This window comes from Lotus japonicus, chromosome 5, assembly GCF_012489685.1.
Source record: "Lotus japonicus ecotype B-129 chromosome 5, LjGifu_v1.2".
In the NCBI taxonomy this organism is placed as follows: Eukaryota; Viridiplantae; Streptophyta; class Magnoliopsida; order Fabales; family Fabaceae; genus Lotus; species Lotus japonicus.
In genome coordinates, this window is record NC_080045.1 from 42,811,841 (window position 1) to 42,822,287 (window position 10,447).

At 41.0% G+C, this 10,447-nt stretch overlaps 1 protein-coding gene across 1 annotated transcript; it reads right to left on the reverse strand.

The window, feature by feature from the left end:
• Positions 1-238: 238 nt before the first annotated feature.
• LOC130717164 (uncharacterized) lies at positions 239-3,944 on the reverse strand. The gene is made up of 2 exons (XM_057567301.1): positions 2,328-3,944; positions 239-792 (listed from the first exon to the last, which is right to left on the reverse strand). Exon 1 carries the CDS (start codon positions 3,912-3,914, stop codon positions 2,340-2,342), a length of 1,575 nt encoding a protein of 524 aa, XP_057423284.1. The 5' UTR covers positions 3,915-3,944; the 3' UTR covers positions 239-792; positions 2,328-2,339.
• Positions 3,945-10,447: the final 6,503 nt, after the last annotated feature.

Sequence of the window (10,447 nt, forward strand, 5' to 3'; positions counted from 1 at the left end):
CTTAGTTGAAAATCCAGTGAGTGGATTAACATCATATCTCCTTGTGCCTGCAATCGTGTATTCAAATTTTCATTGAACTCAGTGTGGATTCACATTAAACTCAACAATGGCAAATTCTAAGTTCATCATTGACATATTGAGATACGTAAAATCACATTTGCGTTTAAATCAACACCAAAACAAACAGACACTTAGTTCAATTAGTAACATGTGTTTACATGCCAACAAAAAATGATACTATAGTCAAAACTCATTGCAATTTGCACACCTTGAACTGAGTGCAGTAGTCATTGAACTTTCCTTTCACAATTTACTTGTCTGAACTTGTCAAGAATGGAATTTGATCATTCTTAGCCCTTTATCCAATTCTTGACTTTTTCACTACTGCTACCTTTTTTTTTACATTGGAAAGATACACTACAGCTCTCCAAGGTTAATCTCTGGACCTCTCTTATCACTTGAGCTATCGTTCGAGGACTTTCACTACTCCTATCTAATAACAATAGCCAAAATGAATAATTGAATAAAAACAAACGTCGTAGAGTAGGACGTAACTTTAAACCCAGTCATTAGATTAACCTGTTAATTCTACGATGGAACAATGGAAGCCTTTCAACCCCACATGTTAGGTTCCGAGTTTCGAACACAATCAATAAAGATAGATGAGATTAAGCCTTTCAAATAACTTCCCAGTAGAATTTAGTTGCATCTGCTAGAGCACACAAACTGTAATATTACAACTTCATTCATCCCATGAATCTTCGCTCTCTTCTCCTTTGTTATCACCACTTCCTGTATAAATAAATGGATCAATAGAACTAAAAATTGCATTTTATCTCCAGCTAAAAAGAAGATGAACTTTCTGAATGCTGGGTAATTGAATGCAGGTTCTTCTTTTACTGTTAAGTGAAAGATGTACTGTATCAAACTTGTGTCTGTAGCAGCACCACAAAAAATTTAACTAGCTTTAAGTCTAATTACTAATAGAACTAACTGACAATCATCAACAGAAGGCATTTTGTCCAACAATCCACCCCCAAACAAAAAAAGAACGAAGCTATATGCTTCACTCAATTATAAAGGAACATAATGGTTGTAGTTAAGCAGCCATAAGGATATTTAAAGATGAGTGCTTCAGCTCCCACTAATTCTAGTACTCTCAACTTCCAATGTCCATATAACTCAGCAAAGACTATTATGATTTGGAAGAACAAAAAATACATTATTCTACCAACATTGATTAGTTTTTCAGGGGTGTCAGGGATAATGGTATAAAGGCTAAAAGCAAAATTAGAATGGTCTCAGCATAGAGGAAACTCATCTTTGTCAAGGTTATAACTTAAAGCTACCAAGGGCAATGAACAGGTTAAATGACAAAAGAAACGAGAATGAATATTTGCCATATGAGTAACACTGCCCCATCGAGTAAAAATCATTAATATTTAGTATAAAATGTAAAACAACCTTTTACAGAAGAAATTATATTGATATGTCAACATTGTTCTCCATTAGGCAATTTCTTTGGTACCCTTTCAAAATAGAAGGGGTCCATACCTTTGCTTTGATTTGCCATGGCTTTATTTGTAATATTTTTTTAAAATTTGCAACTGAGACCTTTATTGTCTCAATAGTGAGCTGCAGGGTACTGAACCCTCTCATTTTGAGAGGGTACCAGAGCAATGCCCTAGTTTTAATTAGTTAAAAAGGTGAAGAATTTTCACTTGTAGCCCAGTCAGAAAGATTACACCTCCAATCCTGGACACACAGAATCAACAGCACTAATCAAACCACTCTTTGGGCCCTGATTTAACATGTTCAATGGAGAAGAGTATTCAAGTGTGTCCCGATAAGCATATCATAATAACACCATACCAGCAAGATAGTATATGCAACAGCAGCAGACAAAAACCAAGGAGGAAAATTTGGAACTGTTTAATCCCATCCAAAAGGACATCGGGAGCAGAGAAACTTGTTTCGAAAATGAAATCCATGTACCATGCAAGTTGCAATAAATGATAAGTCTATTCTACTAAATACGAATATAACCTTTTCATAGCAAATCACACAAACAGATATGTGCAGAGTATTAAACAAGCAGTTCATATACTATTCAAGTCATTATTGTGATTTTGTAAGCTGCAATTCACTACTATTAGTCCAAAGGGAAAAGCATACCCCAATCTCCTTGTCAAAAAACTCAAACACTAAGTAAATGAAGACTATAAGTTTATTTTTCTCTACTTTATCAGTCTTAATAGGCTGTAACATTCTCCAAGCAGAAAAAAACAACTATAAAAACAAAGGGAAAGAACACGAACTAAACATACTTGATATGACAATCAGGCATCAGCAGCATCTGAGGCTTTTGGAGCAAAAGGGTCATGATTCGGACCAACATCCTGGCCAATGTGGCGCTGCACGAGGCGCTGCAGATCAGCCATAACCTTATGCTCCCTCTTGGCCTTCTCTTCATAGTTAAACATGGCAAGAGCACGCTTATCCTCAGCACTGTAAACCTGGTTTTCTTTCCTAATACGAATGGCATTCATCCTCTGATGCCTGCTACCACTCATCACATAACCAAGGCTCTCAAATTTCTGAATCTCGTCCGCAGAAAGACCCACTTCTCCTCTACGAGGAATACGTTTCCCTTGTTGAACATACTGCGCAATGGCATCACCCTCACCGGGCCTAAGTGCACCACCATAGCTAATATGCCCTTCAGGTTTAGGCAGGGGCATTGGCCCAACCACGGGTTCGTTATCCAAATCCGGTATCTCCTGTGAATCGAACGATTCCTTCAACTTGCCCTCAGCGTTAATAATATCCGTCACCTGCACCTCATCAACCACTGCTTTACCCTTTGCATCACCCGAATCATTCTCCTCCAAACCCTCACTTTCCGATTCAGGCTTCGCCTTCGCTCTACTCTTTCTACTGCTCCGTTTCGACCGAGACCTCGAAGAAGAAGAACGCTTCTTCTTTCTTCCACTATCACCGGAGCCATCACTTTCCCTCTCTTCTGAATCACTAGACTCACTCTCACTTTCAGTTTTGGACCTTCTCTTTGTCCTCCTCCTTCTGCTATGCTTCGATTTCGACCTTGAAGAAGAAGAACGCTTCCTCTTTCTTCCACTATCATCAGAATCATCATCACTTTCACTCTCATCTGAATCGCTATACCTTCTCTTACTCCTCTTCCCCTTCCTGCTACTCCTTCTCCCTTTCCTTTTACTGTGCTTTCTCCCCTTACGATCTTCTTCTTCTTCCTCTTCAGATTCACTATCACTATCCAATTTCCTTGAAGAACCAGCAGAACTCTTTCTTCTCTTCTTCTTCCTCGAACGCGAATCATCTGATTCCGATTCACTTTCCGATTCGCTACCTGACGATTTCTCAGATGCAGATTCAGATTTTGCCCTTGGTTTAACCTCCTTCTCGATCTTCAAATCACCGCCATCTCCGAATTTCTCAGGAACCTCTTCGGCTTTGAAATCATCTTCCGCATCCTCGTTCTCGTTCCTTGGAGGACTCGGCGTAACGTTCCAGATACAGTGCTTCAGCGCCTTCCTCATCTTCTGCCTCTTGAGCCTCCGATATTCCTCGAAACTCAGGCCTTTCAACTCCTCGTCAGACTCCGATTCCGAGCGCTGCCAGTCCTTGCCGTCGCGGTCCAGATACGAGCCGTTACGGCGGCCGAATTTTTTCGGCAGGGCGTTGTCGTTTGTGTTTCCGTTGGTGTGCCTAGGGCTTCGGGGTCTGGGAGATTGAGAGCGGCGACGGTGGCGGCGGTCATAGGAGTCGTAGTTAGGACTGCGGCGGCGGGGGCGATAGTCGTCGGAGATGTCGGAGTCGGGGGTGCGGCGGCGGTGGCGGTCATTAGGGATTTCAATCGTAGAGGATGGCCTTCCCATCGTGGAGAGACTGAATGGAGCAGATGGAAAGCGTTTATTTTATAAAAGAGTTTGTTTTTTTTTTTTGTAGATTACGAAAATAACGAAAAGCACAAAACAAAAACAAACTTCCGTAACTCGTCATCGAATGATAGCTCAAGTGGTAAGAGTTATAGGCATGTGGGTTGGGTGGGAGACGTCTAAGGTTTAATCTCTGGATGATGCAATTTATCTTTCCGATATAAAAAAAAAAAAAAAAACCTAAAACCTCAGTTGGAGGGAAACTCCAAGAAGTCAATTGTCATCTTCTCTCCACCCCAAGCTTTGCCAAGAGGTCTGCTACCTTGTTGTTCTCCCTGGACAAATGTTTAAACACAATTTCTCAATCCTCCATTAGCAGCCACCTTATCTCCGTGAGCAATGCTCCACAGTAGTGGAGATTCAACGTTCTTTTCGAATTGATAGACTCAATGACACTCAGACAATCCGACTTACAAATGATTCGTTTGAAGCCATCATGCCAAGCTTGTTGAAGCTCGCGAACAACCCCTTAAAGCTTAGCCATGTAAGCATCTCTGCAGCCGTCAAAACTAGAGAACACAAAGCCATTTCCCTAGATGATCCCGGAACACACCACCACACCTGATATTAGTCAATCCCTAGCTTGCTGCAACTTCCATCGACATTAAGTTTTATCCACCCAATTTCTGGAGGTGTCCAGGAGATCACGAGGGAAGTTATAACATTCACATCCTATGAGAATACCATATTATTCTAGTCCCTCAAAATGAATTGCATCACCTCCTAAATTTTCCAGATTTTTGTTCCTAAGACCATGTTATTACACCAACACCAAATCCCCCACAAGATATATATCAACATCGTGGCATATGGTTGCTGCAGGATGGACAACAACCATGTCCAAGAGTCAGGGGAGAAATAACCAGCAAAAGAACCACAACCCAACCGATTCCAAACTTCCTTTGAATGAGGGAATTTGCGTAAGCAATGAAGGATGTCTTCTACTTCAGAAGAGCACCTCCCACACGCCGCACTAGATAGATAAAGAGTTTATTTATTTATTTAATGCTAATCAGATTAAAGATTATTTTTAATGGGCTTAGGCCCTCCACTCTATATATAAAATAAAAGGGGTTAAATACATTTTTCGTCCCTGAATTTTGAGCGAGATTTGGTTTTCGTCCCTCGTCGAAGTAAAAGCCGGGATAGACCCCTAATCATAAGGGAAATGGTTGGTTTTAGTCCCTACCAGTTTATATCCAACCATTTTCCGTATGTTCAGGGACCCATCTCCTACAACTTTACCTCCTAAGAAGGGGCCTCCATACCTAACATCAGACCTTATAGGTACCCCATTATAAAAAAAATGAAATATAAAAGCTGGTTTTTGAAATGCTTCATGCAGGGATTATTAGGCCAAGCATTAGTCCCTTTTCTAGTCCTGTGATATTGGTCAGGAAAAAGGATGGGAGTTGGAGGTTTTGTGTAGACTATCAAGACTACAGAGGATTTGTAAAGAGTTATGGCAAGATATCTAGACCATTAACCCGGTTACTCAAGAAGGATGGTTTCCTATGGGGACCTGAACCACAACAAGCTTTTGAAGCACACAAGCAAGCACTGACTGATTTACCTACCTTAGAAGTTCCAGATTATACTAAAAAAGTGTTGGAAACAGATGCCCCAGACACTGGTTTGGGAGAGTGCTACCTTATCTATAGAAGCTAAGCAAAGTCAGTGTATGAAAGGGAGCTTATGGTTGTGGTTAGGGCTGTCCAGAGGTTCTGATTGAACATAAGGTATTAGGGGATGATCAATTTAAATGGATTTCCAAACTCTCAGGGTATGATTTTGAGATTCAATAAAGCCTGGGAAGGAAAATTTAGCAGTTAATGCCATGCCTAGATAAGATATTATTGTGCTCTTTCATTCCTCAAGGTTCATGATTCTGAGGAAGGGCAAGTGGAACTGTTGCAGAATCCTAAATTGCAAAGGATTGCTTAGGATTTTCTTGTTGACCCTAAATCACACAAGGGGTACTCCTTCACAGATTACAAGCTGTTTTACATAGGCAAATTGGTCCTATCTAAACAGTCCTCTAAAATTCTACTTTTGTGCAAGGAATTCCATGCCTCTCTGGTTGGGGGGGGTGGGGCATTCTGGTTTATTTAGGACCTACAAAAGGTTGGTTGTTGTGGTGTACTGGGAGGGAATGAAGACTGATATTAAAGACTTTGTGGCCTGTTGTGACATCTTCTAGAGGAATAAATATGACAACTTATCTCCTGCTGGACTTTTGCAGCCTCTCCCTGTTCCCACTAAAGTGTGGAAAAATATCTCTATGGACTTCATAGGTGGGTTACCTAAGTCTAAGGGCAAGGACATTATTCTAGTGGTGGTTGACAGGTTAACCAAGTATTCCCATTTTATCCCTCTTAGCCATCCTTTCACAGCTCCAAAAGTAGCAGTTTTAATCATTCAGAAAGTGGTCAACTTGCATGGTTTTCCAGCTACCATTTTTCAGATAAGGATTCCTTCTTCCTTAGCAACTTTTGGAAGAAACTCTTCAGAATCTTCGAGACACAGTTGAAGTATAGTTCAACTTACCTTCCTCAAACCGATGGTCAAACTGAATTAGTCATTAGGTGTATAGAGGTTTATTTGAGGTGCCTCACTGGGGCCAGACCACATAACTGGGTGGCATGCTTGCCTTGGGCTGAATTTTTGTACAATACCAATTATAACAGGTCCACCAAGTTGTCATCCTTTCAGGCTCTTTATGAGCAGGAGTCACCCTTGTTGTTGAAGGGCACCACTATTCCCTCAAAGATTGATGATGTCAATGACCTTCAAGAGGACAGGGATGGGCTAGAGGCAGATCTTAGAGCTAATCTACTCAAATCTCAGGACATGATGAGGAAGTATGCCAACAAGCATAGAAGAGATGTTGATTTTCAAATTGGCGATATGGTTTTCCTTAAACTACAACCATATAGAAGGAGATCATTGGCTAAGAAATTGAATGCGAAGTTGAGTCCTAGGTACTATGGCCCATATCAAGTGGTAGCCAAGATTGGGGAAGTATCTTATAGGTTGGAGTTGCCAAATTATAGCAGAATCCATATGTTATGTGTCACTCTTGAAGATGGCTATAGGAATTGGGTTTCAAGATCAACCTTTTCTTGAAGTTTTGAATGAAGATCTTGAGATGTTGACTGTTTCCGATTCAATTTTAGTTTTCAGAGAAAACACTGCTGGGAACATCGAGGTGTTGATCTAGTGGAGATCACTTCCTTCTTGTAACAATAGTTGGGAACATGCAACCAACTTGTATGAAGCTTTTCCTGATTTTCCCCTTGAGGAAAAGGTGAAACTTTTAGGGGGGGGTATTGATGAATATCGTGAATTGACAAAAGTAGCACAAGAAAGGGGAGTTTGAATTGTGCCATAAGAGAAATTGGATTTCCAAACGATTGAAGATATTGTTACTTGAGTGGTTGTCGTTTGGTGCAGCAGAAATGTGAAAGCGGAGAAAGAGTCCATGAACACCATCATTTTATCCTTGTTCACCCCTTGAACGATAGGGCTACATCCAGTCTTTGGCTATACCAAGATTTCACTAACCAAGTATCAAGGACTTCTGCTTATAATCTTATAGGTTGGAGTTGCCAAATTATAGCAGAATCCATCTTATGTTATGTGTCACTCTTGAAGATGGCTATAGGAATTGGGTTTCAAGATCAACCTTTTCTTGAAGTTTTGAATGAAGATCTTGAGATGTTCACTGTTTCCGATTCAATTTTGGTTTTCAGAGAAAACAATGCTGGGAACATCGAGGTGTTGATCTAGTGGAGATCACTTCCTTCTTGTAACAATAGTTGGGAGCATGCAACCAACTTGTATGAAGCTTTTCCTGATTTTCCCCTTGAGGAAAAGGTGAAACTTTTAGGGGGGGTATTGATGAATATCGTGAATTGACAAAAGTAGCACAAGAAAGGGGGGTTTGAATTGTGCCATCAGAAAAATTGGATTTCCAAACGATTGAAGATATTGTTACTTGAGTGGTTGTCGTTTGGTGCAGCAGAAATGTGAAAGCGGAGAAAGAGTCAATGAACACCATCATTTTATCCTTATTCACCCCTTGAACGATAGGGCTACATCCAGTCTTTGGCTATACCAAGATTTCACTAACCAAGTATCAATGACTTCTCCTTACAAGTATTCTTGTCCATGTCTCTTCAGGCATTGATGAGTATTTTTTTTTGCCACTGCCTCTCCAGGCATTACCGAGTATTCATTTTTCCATTGCCTCTCCATGCATACCAAGTATTCTTTTTCCACTACCTCTTCAGGCATTAACAAGTATTCTTAGGACTTCTCCTTACTAAGTATTATCAGGACTCCTCCTTACAAAGTATTATTAGGAATTCTCCCTAAACAATCTTTCTCAAGATTGTCCAATTCTACATAGTTCTCTTCTTCTAAGAGTGATTGTAGAGACTATTAAACTCGGGAACTATAAAGTATTTTTGGTGAGATCTGACTCTATGTATATACTTTATGTTATATTACATGAGATTTAGAGAGGATTTGACTCTTAAGAAAATCTTCTCTTCATGTTGAAGCAGACGGTGATGATGGTGATCTACTCTGTAGTGTGTGTCATCAGCTCTTATACTTGTGAGCAAAAGCTACTGAAATTGTGAGCCTGAAGCTTCTTTTCTTTTGAACACTAAGGCTTCTCGTTCTTGAAAATTCAAGCTTCACTCTGTGAGCATTAGAGCTATTTTCTTTTTTAGCGCAAAAGATATTTTGCAAGTCTTTATATCTTCCCTTTATACTCCTGAATCTTCTGTGAGAGAAAGGTAGTTGTTGGAGTGTATTCTTCACAGAGCTACTAGCCGTTGGATCAAACGATGCTTTTGTGTTCTTGATGTCAGTTGCACTAAATGCAAGGCACCGTTTGATGAAGACCTTTTTCCCATAAAGATGTAGTTTTTCAACAAGTAGCATAGGTCTGAGCTTTTATATGTCGGTGTATAGATATGGTAATATGATAGGGACACCACTGTACTTTTCACTTTGCACAGTCCTTTGTCCTAACATGTGATCTTGAGTTGCGAGACTTCTTCAAGAAGCTATTCTGAGCTCTTTTCTAATTTGATTGCAATGATCATTCTTTAGACACTGCAACTTTTAGATGATTTTCTTTCATTGCTCTTTTGCTTCATTCGTCTTTCCTTTCTTCAGACGATCGTTATGCTTTACTCATTCTTCTTTACAATCTTTCTATTGGTTATTTAGATCTGGATGATAACCTTTGACCAATCACTTGTAACTTCTTCTCATGAATTGGATTAACTTGAACAATTGTTGTATGACTACATTTGAGTTTAGTATTAATAGATGATAGGCTTTGTTCCATTCCTTGTGTAAGAGAGAAAGAGGAAACTTTGACAGTGACAACCTTGTATTTGTTTCCTTGATCAATGCGCTTTGTAGAGTATGATGTGATTCTTTTCACTTTGACTTTCTCCTCAAGAATGTCTGAGAGATTTCAATTTGAATATGTCGCTCTTTTCTCTAGACATTTCTTCCATTTGTCTGTGGACTGGGTGAGGCCGCTGAGGCCCTCGCCTAGGGACGCTTGCTTCAGGGCGACACGCGAGCCAGGGAGTTGGGCCTCCTCCGAGAGGCCCAACTGGCCCACTTAGGACGGTTAGGGATGCTAGGCCCAACCCCTAGCCTATAAATAGGGGCGGTTACCAATTGTAAGGGACTTTAGCTCATTTGATAAATAACAAACTTGAAATTCAGTTACATTCTCTCTCTAAGCGGTTACACGCTCTCTCTCTCTCTCTAAATTCTCTCATTGCAATGCTCTTACTCTAGGTACTATACCTTATCTCTATGTTCTTGGCAGGAACATTTGGCGCCGTCTGTGGGGATCGATAGATTTCGATTCCCGGACTACGTGGATTGTGATTTTGGTTGAGAGAAGTTTGAAATCCTGTGCAATTTTATCGGGTTTTTGAGTTTTTGGTTGAGTATCGGGTTTGTGGTTTGAAATCCGATGGAAACACGCCGCCGTCGATGTAGCGAAACGCTGGAGCAGAAGCACGGTTCACCAGCGCGTCGTGTGAGAGGAAGGCCGCGCCGTGAGGAGGCTCGTCGCGAGCAACCTGAGCAACCGACTTCTCCTCAGCCTCCACCGCCTCCTCCTCCTCCTTCTCCGACGCCTCCGTTACCTTCTCCACCGTCCGCACCTTCGCAGCAAGGATCTCCAGCACGCTCACTGGAGATCTCAGGAGGTGGATCGTCGTTTCCTCAAGCTCCGATCACTCACAGAGATTGGAGACGCTTGATCCGCAACGTTGACAACATACGGCAGCGGAATGATTACTTGCAGGACCAGTTGGATTACTATCGCCTTGAGCAGGAGGAGACAGAGACGGAGAAGGAGAAGGATGGTGGTCAAAAGGACATTTCGCCGGAAAACAGGCAAGGTCGGGAAAAGGGGAAAAGCAGCAAGT